The sequence below is a fragment of the Acanthopagrus latus genome, chromosome 18 (genome assembly GCF_904848185.1).
Source record: "Acanthopagrus latus isolate v.2019 chromosome 18, fAcaLat1.1, whole genome shotgun sequence".
In the NCBI taxonomy this organism is placed as follows: domain Eukaryota; kingdom Metazoa; phylum Chordata; class Actinopteri; order Spariformes; family Sparidae; genus Acanthopagrus; species Acanthopagrus latus.
The window spans coordinates 20,512,785-20,532,131 of NC_051056.1; the positions used below are offsets into that span (position 1 = coordinate 20,512,785).

Sequence of the window (19,347 nt, forward strand, 5' to 3'; positions counted from 1 at the left end):
ATCCACTGTCAGACATAGACTGTGCTACTCGTTATTTTATATTTTCATTTTTAAGTTGTAACGCGTGGGGTCGCTGCTGACCACATCTTTTCATGAGCTCGGCGTTTTCAGTCTCCTCCCTTCCGGGTGAAGCGTCACCGGGACTGCGAGTGCTTTGTGAGAGGAACACGGATGGCAATGAAAAGGAGACGAGTCGAGTGGACGGGATCAAAAATGTTGGCCGATCGAGTGCCGCTTTGTGGATAAATACATTTTGCATGTCGTCAGCTTCTTTTGAACCAGCGATGGGCAGTGGAAGGAATAAGGAAATTCTCTGTTGGCTGTTTTTCCTGTTTGCATCAGACTGGACCGCTGCTCAGATTTCCTTTTCTGTTTCCGAGGAGGTGGACAAAGGGACTGTGGTGGGGAATCTCGCAAAGAATCTAAATGTCAACGTCAGAGACCTGCAATCGAGGAATCTAAATGTCGTGTCTGGACACAGTAAGAAATATTTCGAGGCAAATTTTAAAACGGGGGACCTTGTTGTTAGTGAGCGAATAGACCGCGAGGAGCTTTGTCCAAACGCTGTAAAATGCACGCTAAACTTAGAAGCCATACTGAGCGATCCTATGGTACTCCACCGCATCGAGGTCGTCATTGTTGATGTAAATGATAATGCACCTACCTTCGTGGAGAAGTCATATTCACTCAACATATCTGAATCGTCACCTACGGGCGAACGCTTCTTGCTTCCCCTGGCTATTGATGCAGACACGGGAAGCAATTCAGTCAACACTTACAGGCTGAGTCAAAATGAATACTTCTCTCTAGACGTACAGAGCGGCGGAGAGCATAGTGTATCTGCTGAGTTAGTGCAGTTAAAAGCTTTGGATCGTGAAAAACAAGCTGTCATTAAATTAACGCTGACAGCTGTAGATGGAGGAAAGCCTCCTAAAACAGGAAGCTTACACATAAATGTAAATGTTCTGGACGCCAATGATAACACGCCGTCATTCAGTAAAACACTCTACAAGGCACGGGTCAACGAAAATGCGATAGCTGGATCATTGGTGATTCAAGTGAGTGCCACAGATTTAGACGAAGGGGACAACGGGAGGGTTATTTACTCTTTTGTCAAGCGTGGGAACTTCAATCCCGCAGATGTGTTTTTAATAAATGCAGAGAGTGGGGAGATCACGGTGAAGGGTGATTTGGATTACGAAGCACAGCCAGCATATGAAATTCATGTAAAAGCAACAGACCGAGGGTTTTCGCCTCGAAGTACAAATGGAAAGCTGCTGGTGGAGGTAGTCGATGTGAACGACAATGCCCCGGAAATCGTGGTGACGTCACTCATGAATCCCGTTAAAGAAGATGCTGAGATAGGAAGCGTTGTGGCTTCAGTGACAGTGACTGATAAAGATGGCGGAAAAAACGGACAAACTCACTGCAAACTGATTGGTTCTGCGCCTTTTAAGCTCATATCCAATTATAAAAATTATTACTCTTTAGTTGTAGACGGACTTCTTGACAGAGAAGCGCGTTCTTCGTACGATGTGACGATTGCAGCCGCTGATGAAGGAACCCCACCTCTTTCTAGCACTGGTGTTATTACTGTTCAGGTCTCTGATGTCAATGATAACGCGCCAGTTTTCCCCGAACCCGTGATTAATATTTATGTAAAAGAAAACAGTCCTGTTGGAGCACGTATCTACACGATAACTGCAGTCGATCCTGATACAAATGAAAACGCTAGAGTGACATATTCATTAGAAGGTGATTCAAAAAATATTCCTATAACATCTGTTGTAAACATCAACTCAGAGACTGGAGATATAGTCAGTCTGCAGTCTTTTAACTTCGAGGAGACAAAAACGTTTCAGTTTAAAGTTCAGGCCACAGACTCTGGTGTTCCTCCGCTCAGCAGCAACGTGACTGTGAACGTTTTAATACTCGATGAAAATGACAATAATCCAACAATTCTCGCGCCCTATTCTGAGCACGGCTCCGTTAACAGTGAGAGCATCCCCTATTCTGCTGAAGCGGGATACTTTGTGGCAAAGATCAGGGCTGTAGACGCAGACTCTGGATACAATGCGCTGCTGTCTTATCACCTGTCTGAGCCCAAAGGAAACAACCTGTTCCGGATCGGAACCAGCAGCGGAGAGATCAGGACTAAGAGGAGAATGAGTGACAATGACCTGAAAACTCACCCCTTGGTGGTGTTGGTCTCTGATAACGGAGAACCCTCCCTGTCAGCTACTGTGACTATCGATGTGGTGGTGGTTGAAAGCACAGCTGACATTCAGACTCAGTTCAGACATGTGCCCATAAAGGAGGAGAGCTTTTCTGATTTGAACCTGTATCTGCTGATCGCCATCGTGTCGGTGTCAGTCATCTTTCTGCTCAGTCTCATCAGTTTAATAGCTGTCAAATGCCACAGGACAGACAGCAATTTCAGCAGGTACGGAGCCCCCATGATCACCACCCACCCTGACGGGAGCTGGTCTTACTCCAAATCTACTCAGCAGTATGACGTGTGTTTCAGCTCAGACACGCTCAAGAGTGACGTAGTGGTTTTCCCCGCACCGTTTCCGCCTGCAGATGGGGAACTGATCAGTATAAATGGAGGAGACACTTTTACCAGAACTCAGACTTTACCTAATAAAGAGAAGGTGAGTTGTTTGTAACTTAAGAGTCGATTTCGGACATATTTCATCTGCAGTTGTGAAAACAACGTGATACAAAGTGATTCTTTGACGGATATAATTGTAATTCATCAATACATGACAAGTGTTTCCCAGAAAATACATTTACTAGTATGATGTTGAATACTTGAGACTTTGTGTGGGATATTACTAAAAGCAGGTGCTTAATAATAGTATTTGAAGCATAGAAGATGGTCAAATGAGAGCTCTGTTGTGGTGCTAACTTGCATGGACGCTGTCCATGGTTCTGAAAGCTGGATGGCGTTAATGCGTGTGTGAACAAAAGCTGCCGTGCTTTGTTAAAACCTGAATAACAGACTGTATTTCATGTTTTTTACGACATGCTGTGGCATAAAAGCAAAATTTATATATTCTTTACTCGCACTGTGTCTTGAAGTGAACGTGGTTTTACACAATTTCGATTGAAAAGCTGTTACCACTTTTTTAACCCTCTGCACAAAATTGGCCGTATATAACGAACATGCCTTGCATACAATATCACTGAAATAACAGTTGGTGTCGCTGGAGACCACAACATTGACGTGGCTCCTTTTTACCCAGACTCCTCCTCTCCGTGCGACGCATCAGTCGTCCACTGGTGCTTTGTCAGAAAATACACAAATGGTCACAAGACAGTGAGGGCTTCGTCTGTTATTCACCTCAAGTGCGGACATGTTCGAAAACTGATTATATCTATAATTCCGTGGCAGCGATGGGACGTGCGGGGCTAACAGCCACGATCTGGATACAAATCATAGCGTTGCTTTGTCTGTGTGATGGCTCTACGGCGCAGCTCTCGTTCTCCGTGTCCGAGGAGGTTGACAAAGGAACGGTAGTGGGAAATCTCGCTAAGGATTTACAAATTAACGTCCACGACTTGGAAACACGGGATTTACGAGTGGTGTCTGGGAATTCTAAGAAATACTTCGACGTGGATTTAAAAACTGGTGCCCTGTTTGTCTGCGATAGGATTGATCGTGAAGAGCTCTGTCCGAACACGGCGAAATGCTCCCTGAATATAGAAGCCATTCTGAGCCACCCGATGCATTTGCATCGCATAGAGGTACAAATTATTGACATTAATGACAATGCGCCATCTTTTCATGAAAATGAGAAGACTTTCAATATCTCGGAATCTTCTTTTACTGGAGAGAGATATCTTCTCCCGATGGCAAACGACGCAGACACGGGCAGTAACTCGGTGAAAAGCTACAAGCTCAGTCCAAATGATTATTTCTCACTGGACGTACAGAGCGGCGGAGAGCACAGTGAGTCCGCTGAATTGGTGCTCCAGAAATCTTTAGACAGGGAGAAGCAGTCTGTTATCCACCTGACTTTGACTGCTCTGGACGGAGGAAAACCTGCACGATCAGGGACATTAAAAATAATTGTAAATGTCATTGATACAAACGACAATGTTCCAGTATTTAGTCAACCTCTGTACAAGGCCCAAGTCAATGAAAACGCTCCCATTCAGACATCTATAGTGACTGTAAGTGCTACAGATTTAGATGAGGGAATCAACAGTCAAATAGTGTATTCATTTATTAAAAGAGGAAATTTCAATCCTGAAGCTTTGTTCTCAATAAACCCAGACACAGGGGAAATAACTGTCACAGGAAAAGTAGACTATGAAGAGAATGCAGCATATGATATCCGTGTACAGGCAAGTGATAGAGGCACGCCTACTCGAAGTGTTCATGGTAAAGTGTTAGTGGAAGTTATTGATGTTAATGACAATACACCTGAAATCATTATCACATCTCTTATGAGTCCAGTTAGAGAGGACGCTGAGGTGGGTACAGTGGTCGCTTTGGTGACGGTGACTGACAAAGATGGGGGTAAAAATGGTCTCACCAATGCTAGGATTATTGGGGAGGTGCCTTTTAAACTGAAGCTAAACTACAAAAATTATTATTCATTAACGGTTGATGGACCTCTTGACAGAGAGAGTGTTTCTCAGTATAATGTCACCATCGTAGCCACTGATGAAGGCATTCCTCCTCTCTCTAGCACCGATGTTATTCCTGTTCACATTTCTGATGTGAATGACAATGCCCCTCTGTTCTCAGAGCCTGTAATTAATGTATATGTGAAAGAGAATAGTGCAGTGGGAGCTACCATCTTTACCATATCAGCAGCTGATCATGATACAGGAGAAAATGCAAAAGTAATGTATTCACCATTAGATGGAATCTCAAAAAGTATTCCAATAACATCTGTTGTAAACATCAACTCGGAGACTGGAGATATAGTCAGTCTGCAGTCTTTTAACTATGAGGAGACAAAAACTTTTCAGTTTAAAGTTCAGGCCACAGACTCTGGTGTTCCTCCGCTCAGCAGCAACGTGACTGTGAATGTTTTAATACTCGATGAAAATGACAATAATCCAACAATTCTCGCGCCCTATTCTGAGCACGGCTCCGTTAACAGTGAGAGCATCCCCTATTCTGCTGAAGCGGGATACTTTGTGGCAAAGATCAGGGCTATAGACGCAGACTCTGGATACAATGCGCTGCTGTCTTATCACCTGTCTGAGCCCAAGGGAAACAACCTCTTCCGGGTCGGAACGAGCACCGGAGAGATCAGGACTAAGAGGAGAATGAGTGACAATGACCTGAAAACTCACCCCTTGGTGGTGTTGGTCTCTGATAACGGAGAACCCTCCCTGTCAGCTACTGTGACTATTGATGTGGTGGTGGTCGAAAGCACGGCTGACATTCAGACTCAGTTCAGACATGTGCCCATAAAGGAGGAGAGCTTCTCTGATTTGAACCTTTATCTGCTGATCGCCATTGTGTCGGTGTCGGTCATCTTTCTGCTCAGTCTCATCAGTTTAATAGCTGTCAAATGCCACAGGACAGACGGCAGTTTCAGCAGGTACGGAGCCCCCATGATCACCACCCACCCTGACGGGAGCTGGTCTTACTCCAAATCTACTCAGCAGTATGACGTGTGTTTCAGCTCAGACACGCTCAAGAGTGACGTAGTAGTTTTCCCCGCACCGTTTCCACCTGTAGATGGGGAACTGATCAGTATAAACGGAGGAGACACTTTTACCAGGACTCAGACTTTACCCAATAAAGAAAAGGTAAGGGTGATGATGCATAAAACACAGGGCTTCCAATAATTGAACACAATGGAAACACGTCTTAGAATGTGTGTTCTCCTTGATAACTGTCCAGTTGTTTGTGATCTAATGTACTTCTTGTCGTGATGCCATATTGTAAGGGTAAAACTTTCAAACACTTGAGATTGAATTACTTTATAATCATTTTTTACATAATTTCTTGCCTTGATTTCTCTTGTCTTGATTTCACATCACCACAAGATGTCGCTATCAGCTCACAGAGTTAAAATACTTGTTTTATTTTGCGACGCTCCTCCCATTTCATCTCCGAGAGGTTTGTAATTCTTTGTTCGTTGGAGAAAAGAGCAGAACCTCGCTGTTATGAAGGGCTCTGATCTGGATGTATCATTACTGAGCAATGTTACCGCTGGACTGATTTTTTCACATTGACTTGTATAGCAAGCTCTGGACATAATGCAACAAAGGAATATATTCCGTCATTGGATTTATTTTTCTTTCCTCGTGTCTCACATATGGAGTCTCGCAGCAGCACAGATCGTGTATTCTGTTACGGAGGAATCGAGCCCGGGTACCAATGTGGGAAATTTGGCGAAGGACTTACATTTAGATGTACAAGAACTGGAAAATCGAGGTTTTCAGATTTCAGGACCTAATACGAGGTATTTCGAAGTAGATGTAAAGACTGGGATACTGTTGGTGAAAGACAGAATAGACCGGGAGGAGCTCTGCTCCCGCAATGTGAAGTGCTCCCTGGAAGTGGAAGCCATTGTCAACTCTCCGCTGAATCTCTATCGTTTTGAGGTTAAAATTCTGGACATAAACGACAAAGCACCCTCTTTTCGCACACCGGGGATTGCTTTAAATGTGTCAGAGTCAGCTTTTCCCGGTGAAAGATTTGCACTACCAAAGGCTTTTGATGCGGATGTCGGTAGTTATTCGGTTAAGAGCTACAAGCTGAGTCAAAATGAACATTTCACCCTGGATGTGCAGAATGGTGGGGAGCCGACAATGTTCGCTGAAATGGTGCTGCAGAAAGCCTTAGATCGTGAGAAACAACCGATAATCAAACTAACACTGACAGCTGTAGATGGTGGAAAGCCGCCTAAATCGGGCACATTGCTTATCACCGTTAATGTCCAAGATGTAAATGATAATATTCCAATATTTGATAAGTCGTTGTACAAAGCGACAGTGCCCGAGAACACGCCGCCCGGTGCCACTGTAATTTCAGTACATGCCCGGGATTTAGATGAGGGTCTTAATGGAGAAATACTTTATTCGTTTATCAACCAAGACGATGATAACGACGTACATAAATTTGCCATTAATGCACTAACAGGAGAGATTACGGTAAAGGGTGAATTGGATCACGAAAAAAGCAATGCAGTTGAACTCCGTGTACAGGCAAAAGACAAAGGACCAAATCCAAGAGCTTCTCACTGTAAAGTGTTGATTGAAATCACCGATGTTAACGACAATCCACCAGAAATATCAGTGACGTCTTTAGTTAACGTAGTGAAGGAAGACGCGCCCGTCAACACAATGGTGGGACTTATAACGGTGAGAGATAACGACGCAGATAAAAATGGCGTGGTTCAGGTTAGAATAGTTGATTCGGTGCCGTTTAAAATTAAGAACACATATAAGAATCATTATTCTTTGGTCGTTGATGGACCTCTCGACAGAGAACGAGCGTCTCAATATAATATAACAATAACAGCGACTGATGAAGGAGTCCCACCTCTTTCCGGTACAAGCGTCATTACAGTCCACGTTTCTGATGTCAATGATAATGCACCTCGATTTAAAGAGCCTGTAATAAACATTTTCGTCAAAGAAAACAGTCCCGTAGGCGCTGTTATCTATACTTTGACTGCAGATGATCCGGATGTAGACGAAAATGCAAAAGTAACGTTTTCAGTAATTAATAATAATCATAAAGATAATGTAATAGGCTCGGTTATAAACGTAAACTCAGAGACTGGAGATATAGTCAGCCTGCAGTCTTTTAACTATGAGGAGACAAAAACGTTTCAGTTTAAAGTTCAGGCCACAGACTCTGGTGTTCCTCCGCTCAGCAGCAACGTGACTGTTAACGTTGTGATACTGGATGAGAATGACAACAATCCCACGATACTTTCTCCATATTCTGAGCACGGCTCCGTTAACAGTGAGAGCATCCCCTATTCTGCTGAAGCGGGATACTTTGTGGCAAAGATCAGGGCTGTAGACGCAGACTCTGGATACAATGCGCTGCTGTCTTATCACCTGTCAGAGCCCAAAGGAAACAACCTGTTCCGGATCGGAACCAGCACCGGAGAGATCAGGACTAAGAGGAGAATGAGTGACAATGACCTGAAAACTCACCCCTTGGTGGTGTTGGTCTCTGATAACGGAGAACCCTCCCTGTCAGCTACTGTGTCTATTGATGTGGTGGTGGTCGAAAGCACGGCTGACATCCAGACTCAGTTCAGACATGTGCCCATAAAGGAGGAGAGCTTCTCTGATTTGAACCTGTATCTGCTGATCGCCATCGTGTCGGTGTCGGTCATCTTTCTGCTCAGTCTCATCAGTTTGATAGCTGTCAAATGCCACAGGACAGACGGCAGTTTCAGCAGGTACGGAGCCCCCATGATCACCACCCACCCTGACGGGAGCTGGTCTTACTCCAAATCTACTCAGCAGTATGACGTGTGTTTCAGCTCAGACACGCTCAAGAGTGACGTAGTAGTTTTTCCCGCACCGTTTCCGCCTGTTGATGGGGAACTGATCAGTATTAACGGAGGAGACACTTTTACAAGAACTCAGACTTTACCCAACAAGGAGAAGGTGAGATGCAAACCTCAACAGCGAGCTTGTAAGATTTGTATAGACCGTCTGCTCGAGTATCTACATTGCTGATCTGTGTCTGAAGTGTGTTCCCTCCTCCTCTGCCTGCTTTTGGCGCTATCCATGGTACTGAAACTTCAGCAGCCTGTTCGAGCCTCTTTGTCACAAGAGTGCTTGCTGTCTCTTAGGACCATCACACAGAGGACAGCGCAGAACTGCTGGTGGTGTATATTTCTCCCTTTATTTAGAAAACCCTTTCTCTACATACTGATACGTTATATCATAAAGTTGTCATAAAAATGGCGTACGGTCATAACGTTGTGGAATCAAGCATCATGGCAGTTCTATGTAAACAACTCTTCATACTATAAATGAATTTTACATGTATTTATATAATAATGGACGACAAGAAGATCTAAAATATGGCTGTAGGCTAATATATCTATGTATAGAGTACTAAAACGTAGGGCTTTAGACACAACATTATCAGACTGTATTGCCCTCTATGAGCTCTTTGTCATCGTGGATCTCTGACGCACTGACTTTGAGCAAGATTTCCAAAGAAGTCAGTAACGTTTGAAGGACCATTTCTACAGTATTGACAGACTGATCCATGGAGATTGCTTGGTGTACCGTGGCTCGACTTACTCACAGACATGTTTACAGAAAGCAGTTATGTGTACGAGAAAGAATGAACGAAAATGGTGGATGCTGTTGGTGTACTGTACATTATAACCTAGCCAGCTAACTAACCTTAAGCGCAGAGGAAGTGTTACGTTGGGTATGATTACTCACTGTCAGAAGGCTTGGAAGGTGAAGTAGTTGTAGCTTGGTTTGTCTCGGAATACAGAAGTTGTAGTTGGTCATCTTTAATCCAAAGCGGTTCGAATTGATTAAAATGGCTACCCAGTCACTGCAAAACGTCCAGAAGCGTTAAAACGTAAGCAATCACTTCCTCAGTGTATCATAACCCACTTTCCCGGCATTTGTTTGCTTCAAATAAATAACAGTGAGCCTCTCCGTGACCTAGGTAAAGACACCACTTCCTTGTTGTCAAAGCCTTCACACAGCATTAAAGTTTAAGCACTTTAAACAAGGGATTTAACTGCTAGCAAAGCGGCGACTAGCAAACAGACTCACAGTGTGTATCAACGGTATAGTAGAAAAAACGGTTTGTGTAAAGTTTGGAACATATTTGTGACATTTTGACAATTATAACACATTAAGTTGGTATGTTGAAAATGAACCCAACTCACAGGAGATAAGTGTAACTTCTTGGCAACGTGTCAGGCAAAGTGCAGAGAGTTGGTTTTCAGTCAGTGCGGATATTTACACGACATCTGTCCGCCAAAAAGCCAAAAATCAAAATGGCGCGCGTCACCAGCTTCCGTTCCTATGATACCGCTGCAGTTGGCCCAGTGCTGTCGCGTGTGGCTCGACGTTGTATTGCAGGCAGTCTCGTGACAGCTAACGTTAGCTTTCGGCCGTTGAGGGCGTTGTGGACTCCACGTGAGTCGTCTTACGTGATGGAAATCACCGCAGTCCATCCGAGTGAGTCCATATGCTCTTACTTTATATCCACTCTTTCATTTTACATTAGATCATCGTGTTTTGGTCCGTTGAGATTAAGCCTGCCTGTGAATAACGTTTGGCTAATTGCTAACCCTGCTTCTTATTATGTGAAGGAGCTACTGGATAATTTAGAAAAACAAGAGGTAAACAGAGCTAGGGAGCAGCTTTTGAGGAACCTGCTGTGACCTACATTCTTCCCATGCTCTCTGAAACCAGTTAGTAGCCTGGACTTGACATGTTTTGTGATGAGGAGCCATTACACATGGCAGCAGCTATGTTTCTTAGTATTCCTATAGTTGTCTAGCTTGCACATTTTGCATATTGTCCGGTTGCTCTTGCAAATGGGTCCTTCTTCAAACTGCTTGCTGTCTTTCATTGGTATTATCACAAGGCAGTTTTGTCAGAAGAAAGAATGTTTGGTCACTATTGCCTTCTCTGTGAATACAGTCAGCTGATTTAGCATTTCCTGCTATCTTGCTCATGTAAACAGGGGTTTTCTTCAGTTATTCAGGTTTATTAGTTCATAGCACAGGTCAAACTTGTGCTGGCTTTTGTGTGAGGGGCACCAAACTCAGTCTATTCATCACATCAGTCATTTAAACCTGCCATACATGACAAACACAGATGTTATTAATATCATTAACAGTGGTTCTGTTCAGTTCAAGTGCCCTAAGCTGTGGTAGTGAGGAGGCATGCACAGTACCATGATCCTGATACCGAAGCAGCTGATTGGAATTTACGCCTTTGCTTTTCACACTGTTCGTGTCAAATATTCTTCGCAGAAGACAGATGAAGGTGTAATTTGTCCCTCCTTGTCAGGTACAACAGGAAAGTGATGGAGATGTCAATCAAGCACAATTTGTACGTGCCCAAACACAGTCTCCAGAGAAGGTCTAATTAAGCAAAAATAAGTGAAAACACCTGTGAGTGTGTGTATAGACCATGGGTGTGTAGGGCCTTTATGTCTCTCAGGCTTGGAGAGTCAGTCTTAAAAGACAGAATATGTGTTTTTCGTTGATATTTCCCTGCTCGTATTTGCTCTACTCTTGCAGTGTGTTTCTCCCGAGATATTTCCATCGCCTCCTCTCGAGTCACACATCTTTCCTCGTGTTGCTTGATGTTAGAGCTTTTTCATTCTCTCTTGCTTGTACTCCACATTGTGCCCAGGCCAGCACAATTATGTATGAATTCAGTTAGTTTTGTAATGCATTTGCCTTTCTTATTTTATCATTAAATCATGACCCAATGCTCTCTTGCCTTAACACTGCAGCTGTTCGGATCTGCACTCCAAGACTCCAGTGTATTGTGAAACACATCTACTTTTATGGGGTAGTGTGTGATGGTGTGTTTCTAAAAATAGATTAACACCCTGAGAAAAGGGTCGCTCATTGCCAAGCTCTCTTTTTCACTTTGAACATGAAAGAATGGTGAGCCTGGGGAATTATTTGTCCTAATTTGTTGTTTCTTCTGTGCCCTAAAATTACAACGGATTTTCATGTACACTTGTGTTATTTATTTAAATAACATGCTCACATCATCCTGCAAATTGTGCATTGAGCAATTAGACTGGTTGTACTTGTTTCTTCCTTATTTTATCATATCCCTGCTTGCATCGTGTCTCATTTCCTCTGCTTGATATTCTTCATTTCACGCCTGGTCCTTCTTTCCCTTCCTCCTCTTCCTCCTCCTCCTCCGCCATGCTGTCAGACCTCTCCTCTCTCCCCTCCCCCTCTCCTTCAACATCACTCCCTGTAGAAAAGGGGAGCAGCTGAGAGAAACTAACAGGGAATTAACGTTCATCTCAGCAAACATGCGAGCTTACCAGCGTCGGGGCACTGTAAACACGATCTAATATACTGCCATTAACATCCGTGGCGTGTGAGAAGTGTCGAAGCAGCCACGATCCGCTCACGTCAAGTAGGACGAGTGGATTGAATTTTCCAGGTTAAATCAAGCTAATGTACACTCGTGTGGTATTTCTATGTGTTAAATAAAGTCAGCATTGCTCTTAGCTGGTGGAATGCGCATGGATATCCCCGATGAAGCCCACTGTAGTGCACTGTGTTGCTTGTGTGCATCTGTGTGATGCTTTGAGTCACTCAGACGATGTGACCTCATTTCAGGGAGTGGTACAGCACAAACAAGCGTGGCCAGATCTGTCACAACTGCGTCCGTGCGGTCAGTAGTGAGGAGAGACTGGACCAGGGCTTTTTTCTGCGCTCTCGAACAGACCTCGGTGCTCATACAGAGCATGTGTGGCGCTCTTAAGTGGGTCAGCGTGCGAATTAAAGATGGCAGCGCGCTGTGCATGCGCCATCTGAATGGGGAACCTGTGTTCGGTGACTCGCCTCGCTCTCTGCTGCATTCACAAGGCTCTTACATACACAGCGGCTCCTTTCCTGAAACAATGCCTGGAGCTGTCTCTGCGTTAAAGTGGTTCAGTATGTGTTCTGTATGCTGCAGCCCTCTGTGAGTGCGAGCGAGGGAGAGAGGGAGAAGGGGGGGAGGGGCAGGTAATTTTCCGCTTCTCGCTGCAGCAGAAGCAGCAGCAGGGAGCTTCAGTACCGATCGAGGTATCAGGCTCAGCTCGGCTCAGCTCTCCCTCCTGCTCTGCTCTGCGGCTGGGCGGGGCTGACAACACCTAGTGTCAATCACAGCCAAACCGGTTGGGCGGGGCAAAGAATCAGGGCGGATGAGGAGGAGAGGGTTTTATTTTATTTTTTTAAGTCCATGCTGCCATCAGAACATCGTGTCTCTGTGTCAGTGTGTTATTGTCTTGTCACAGCATGATTTTTTCATGGCAAGTGTGGCAGTTTGCATATAGCACAACTTGCTGGTGTTTTATATACAATCATGTTAATAATAACTATATATGCACATACTGAGAGAGCTGAAGCTTTGTGGCAGTATGCATACATGATGACGTGGGGGTTTAGAGTGTGTATTCGATAAAAGCTTCTAACTCTGCATCCCCAGTGTTGCGAAATGCCTTAAATTATTGATTCTACAGTGCATTATCCTGGTTGTGGCAGACAGCAAAGTGGTTCACAGCTCATGGATTTGCAGTGTGCCACAGTAGAGCCAAGTCATTTTGGTGGATTAGGCAGATGGGTTCGACAGACGGACCAAAGAGAAGCATGATGTAGAAATGTCCTTACCTCACCATTTTTTAATACAAGGTGACAGAACAGCAGAGTGGTAAATAAAGAAGGAAAGAAAATGTATTTCTTCTTCTTCCTCATCTCTCTGTCTGCCTGTCACACACACACACACACACACATCTTATGTAGCACTTCCTGTTTTTCTCCTTCACAAGGGTGTGTCCTTTGTGAGAGTGAGGTTAGCGCTGCTATCTGTCGTTACCATGGAGACTGTTCTGAGCTGTAATGAAATGATGAACTAGTCTGTTTCCAGGGAGCCGCGAGTACGTACCCGCCCCCCACCCAGACATCAGTCCCAGCATGTGTTGCTTGGAGGCAATCAGGAAGGAAACAGGGTGGACACAATGGGAGGCAGGAGAGATGGAGAGGGAGACAAAGAGAACGATGCTAAACGAAGGCGAGCAGCATCTCGAACAGAAATGCCAAGTCAGACGGAGGCTAATGGAAGTGAGCAAGCGAGGGAAAAGTGTGCAAGATTAGAATATCATTTCTAAAAAAAAAAATAATAAAAAAAAGGGAGAGGGTTTTAGTGGAAGTCACAAATATAGCAGCACAGACTCGAGCCTTGAGCATGAGATAGTGAGAAAACCAGAGCTTCGCAGGATGAGATGGACAAAAAAACACATTAAATACAGGCCCTGCAGCTGAGTGAGAACATCACAGGCTTACAATTGGTCACAGATAAAAGGGAAGAACTTATCAGCACCCCTCCCCTTCTCCCCCACTTCCACCAAAACTGTCCTCCATCCATGCTCCTTCTTAGTGGCATCGGGATGTTGTTGCTCTCATTAGATTAGCTTTGTCATGCTCACAACCACGGGTTCCATCCTCTCCCATCCGGCGAGGATACAAAGCCAGGGCATCCTAAGAGGGAAGTATCCAAAGCCTGCCTGCGTTTCGTGATAGCTTTGTTCAATGCCACAACAAGAATCTGTTTGATTTATGCATAGGCTGAACCAGGGCAACCAAGGAGCTGTTTAACCCTTGCAGGGCCCCAGAGGGAGGGATTTTTCTGCTGCTTTTAGTTCTCTCATGCCCTTTTATTTTTGAAAGCAAGGTACACAAGGGATCAGCCCAAACAAACATACCAAGAGAATGGCTCCTCCACCCGCTTACTGTGTCCACCTGAGTAAAAGGATTGTGGGCACCGTGGGAGTTTTGTTTTGGAGATTTAAAGAATGGGAAAGTTCTTGTGCAAAGAGAAAAGTATGATGAAAGGGAGGTATGAGAAACAGCTTTGTCATAGGCTTATAAACCTATTTACTATATAACACCAGTCACCAGTCTGTCTTTACTGATGCAGTTCAGCAGCATGTATTTTGAATCATTGCTCGTTTCATTTGAAAGAGACCAGAGAGCAGGTTGTGTTATTTTGTCTGTTACAGAGCCGTGATTACATGTTTAATGAGGTGGAGCAATAACCTTAGAGACTAAATCCTTAAGTTCAGTTGGCTTTGTTCTTTGTATACATCATGTTGCTCTAGAATCCATGTTTAAGTGTGTGCGTAAAGTGTATTTGATACATTTTTCTTTAATTCTAGTTACTGCTTTGATAAATACTCATATTGCCCTTGCAGTGCTGTAGGTTCTGCCATCAGTATTCTTTAAGCTGCCCTTTCTCGTCTCACCTCTGGAGGGTGCCTTGTCTTATATCTCACTTTATCCATTGCGGTCACTGTATTGGCAGTGAGAGAGAAAATGACTGCCACTGCAGTCTGACGTCTGTGCCCTCCTTCCCTTTCCCTCTCTCTCTCACACTCTCTTTTTCTCTTCTCTTTCTCTTATCCCCCTTTGCTCTCTATCTCTCCCTCTCAAACACACACACACACACACACACACTCATAGCTGGGATTATGTTTTAGTGCTTTGGCTTAATGAGAAAGCCTCTGTGGCTGGGCAGTGGGGTGACGATCACGTGTCCAACCCTTGTACTACCGATTTGATCCAACAGAGGGACCAATTTCACTGTCTCTCCCACCTCTACCTCCTCTTGCTCAGCCTGCTTCTCCCACACTAACAGTAGGTCTCAATATGCAGTGCTCCTGCCTTCGACTTTTAACCTTTCTTTTTTGCTTACTGAGGCATAGCTAGAATACAGTGATCGTGAGATATGCTGAAGATGCTGTTTTGTTGTCATACATATTTTATCATTTGTTTCAGCTGAACTTACAGTACAACGTGAACATACCCTAATGACGCATTCGATGAATTGTTAATACGATTTGCTCATGACTGCTGAAATATTTCCTCTTTCCCTCAAGAACTGTTATTTTGGTTGTAAACATCTCATGACCACACCCTCCAAGCCTTGATATGTAAAATACTTTATTTTGTAAGGCATCTGTTAAGAATGCTGTTTCTGTCACATCTAAGAAAAGGGCTGTTTTGCCTTTTTTTTTAATGGGCTAAATCTGCAAGGAACATTTCCTGACACCACAGACGCTGCTGACACCCACACAATAGTCTCCAGACATTTCATCCACTTTACTTCTCACCTTCTCTTTACTGGCGTTAAGAAAAAGGAGAAGAGAATTCAGAAATCAGTGCACGAAGTGGCACTCGAACAAAGCTTTATGATAAAAGGTTTTGACTGGAAAATATGATTTAAAAACTGTGGATCAGCAGTGTTAAATTAGGGACATAATTGTTCTCCTCTTTCTCTAAATGCTTTAATGTAATGCCCATAATGAACCTGTGAACCAGTAGGTGTAGTCAGTATAACCTTTAAGAGCCTGCATGCTCCTGTTCCCTGCAGTCACTGCATCTGTTGCTCAGAGCTGTTGATGGCTGTTCCTGGCAATTTAAGAGTGAGAAGTAAAAAAAGGTCAAAATATGTTCTGACATTCTTTCAGACAAAGGTCTGTCCTCAGATAGTGTATTTGTAGTTGTGCATTACACTGTGTGAGAGACAGTATGCCTACAGGCTCAAATGCCCTTTAAGTTTGCATGACTACGTTTGTTTGTATATGTGTCGACTGAGAGAGTGATGTAAGGAGTCCTGCTTCATGATAGCCTGGCCGTGGCCCTGTCTTCTGTGAATCTCCACTGTCATCTGAGTCATTTAAATAGGGGGGATTCCAGATAACAGGCTCTGAGGGGAAGTAATATGAATGGCTTTTAGAGTGGCCGCTTACAGTATTAATGAGGTTGAGTTTTAGTGTAGAGAATATTATTAATATGGTGGCCACCTTGCATAATTGATGGGATGGGGGGAGGGGGGCTGTTAATATTCTGACATAAAGTATGAACAAAGAGGGAGTCTGAATTTTTAAAATCTGAGTTATGTCTCTTCCCCAAATCTATCACAGGCCTTTCTCTATTTTTTTGTCTGTCAGTCTGCAAAAGGGATGATCTCTTGTGTTTGCACTTAAGAACCCAGCCAGCCCTCGGCTGTTACAGCGGAAGTCTGTCGGGGGCGCAGCTGGAGAGTCTCCAGGGTGGAGAAGGGGGGGAGAGACGCTTGGGGAAAGTGTGAATGTGGAGGGATTGGAAGGGGGTTAAAAAATATATCAAGATTAGGTAAATTAAGTGATGAAATAATGAAGGAAGTTGTGTTTTCTTTCTTTTTTTTAAAGACAAGATAGCCTCCAATAAAAAAATAACTCAAATTAGCCAATTAACGCCTTGAAATGAGTGTTGGTTGATGCGTAACAGGCGTCTGTCTGCAGGTGGAATAACGTTGATAACTTTATCTGCTGCACCCTTGAGTGGAAAAAATGAAATAATCCACAGCTCAGCGGCGTGCAATTAACGCAGAAACAGATGGGCGGATTTGAATCAGGTATGAGCGGACTTACACATCCAACACACCGGAGAAAGGAGGAGGAGAGGGGGAGAGGAGGGAGGGGTGAGATTGGCACGCAGACAGGTGCAAAGGTCAGGTGTAAATCCGGCGCTGTGTTTGTTGTTGACGAGATAAACGTCGCCTGTTTTCATTTTGGTGGCACTGCCAAACACGGAGGTCCACACGTCCCGCCGGGGAAAGCTGCTAAATGTCACGGTTGGCCGGGGCAGAGCGCACATGCACACCATCAGAGACTGTGAGCCCCGGCTGAAAGGAACTGTTATCACCTCTGCGCAGTGGGATATTAATGATGGAGAGGAAAACATGACAAATCCCATTAAAGATTTGCAGAACCACTAAATATAGGCAAATATTTACATGACGTATTTCGGTGCAGTCCTCACACTTTGTTACAAACTGACGCAGAATCCGAAGAAAGGATCATTCTTCTTCGTTCGGCGGACATTTGGCCACGTCTCCAGCGCCACATTTCGCCTCCTCCTCCTCGCCACCTTGGAGTGTGAAGAGTCGCTCTCCATCCACCCATCATCCACTAGCAGCATCCGAGTGACTCACTGTCCTTTCCCCGCGTCTCCCGAGATGCCAGGCGCTGTCATCGCCGTGGGCGGACCGGGCGTGGGTGAGAGTGGCAGCGCACCAGGAGAGGAAAAACAGATCATGTGGGCGGCGGACGCTCATGTTGGCCCAGTGGCCCGGGCGAAGCGAGAGGGCACGAGGTCTCGCGAGGCCACGTGTCTTCGCAGCATACTATTTGTTTAGAGAAAGGCAAGGTTTTAACGTCGGCACTCGAGCGGATGCGTCGTTGTATTTATAATCTTGGTAACTTAGCAACACTGTTTTCTGCAGGCGCGTCTTTACTGCACAGATAACACAGAAGAGTGTCAAGTTTCCCTCTATCTCTGTCGTGCTGACTGAAAACAGGGTTAAGGTCTCATCCAATTAATTTGAATCAAATTTAAATCTGAATGTAATTGAGGAACATTGTTCTGAGGCCCGAGTAATTAGAGAGCAGCCAGCTGCTACAGTGCGCATGCGCCGTTTCTGCAGGCTACGGCGTCAAAACAGTGGAATCGCATAATGTGAGTCTTGTCGTTACACCTGAGACAGGACTGGTGAGATCTGGCAGCTGTAGGCTAATTTGTATATATCGATTTTATGTGCATTATGCAGGGCAGCGTGTATAGATGTCGTGTTGTGGTTACTTTAATTATCAGTGCCTGCGTAACCATCAGAGGCCAGTGTTGTATGTTTGCCAGATGCAGAAAGGGGTCACATCTGGAGCATCTTGTCTGTGACCCGGTTGGCCTCGTCACCAGCGAACATGCCACATGATCACCAACCGGCTTTGTGTTTTACACGGGGGGGCGGGGGGGTTTGAACCTGTGACGCGAAGGGGCTCTGCAGCACCCACCGCATCCAATAGCGGTGTGAGCACAGAGCACTGTCAGCTGTCACTGTGGGGGGGGGGGAAGGTGATAGGAAAGAACAGAATAATGTGTGTCTGTGCTGACAGAAGTCCCCCGTGTCCCAGCGCTTTAACTCGTGGACAGACACAGGTTCACAGCTCTGTTGGAGTGATTTAACCCCCCCAAAATTCACCGGTTCATTCCCTTTTCTTGTGATTATAAACTCGAAGATATCTTAATAACACTCCTTTACTGAGGGATGCTACACTCAAACCAGTTCGCATGGAGCTTTTTTTTCTTTTTTACAGTGGGTTTATTTATTAATTTATCAGATCCCTTTATTTTCCCAAAAATATGAAAAATAAAATATACTCTGCATGTATCAGAAATCTGCTTCTCCCCGTTTGGCTCTCGGGCTCCTGGATAATTGTGAGCTTCCATCAGTGGGGAAGTCTAAACGCCAGGCTGGTTCATAAATCAGATTCCCGGCGCACAATGAAAAGGGCGGTGGCGCTGACAAAAAAAAAGAGGGAAAACGATTGTGTCGAATCGCATTTGCCACCCCAAAAAAAAGAATCAGCGGTGTGCCGATGGTGTTGTCGGCTCCATGTGCGGTGTCCACATGTGCCGACGGATAAAACTCAGGAGTTTTCGCCTTTTGTGGTTTTATTCTTTTTATTAGATGACGCTCGATCATTTTATCGGAGGTGCTGAAATGCAGCCAGCACCGCTCGAGCGAGTGGCTCCCCCTCCCCTTTTGCCCACAGACACCATCACCACAGCGCAGGGAGGGAGA

The 19,347-nt window shown here is 44.7% G+C and overlaps 1 protein-coding gene across 28 annotated transcripts in view; it reads left to right on the top strand.

Annotated features, from left to right (window-relative positions):
* Window positions 1-19,347, top strand: part of LOC119007749 (protocadherin alpha-C2-like) — a 191,839-nt gene that overhangs the window by 150,382 nt on the left and 22,110 nt on the right. The window contains exon 1 of one of the 28 annotated variants that reach the window (XM_037077608.1): window positions 151-2,654. The exons of 26 other annotated variants lie outside the window; for them this stretch is intronic. In XM_037077608.1, coding sequence (XP_036933503.1) covers window positions 258-2,654 — 2,397 coding nt within the window. In that variant the 5' untranslated portion in view covers window positions 151-257. Of the gene's footprint in view, window positions 1-150; window positions 2,655-6,065; window positions 8,608-19,347 lie in introns of those variants that run through there. One more of the 28 variants, XM_037077621.1, reaches the window with a different exon arrangement.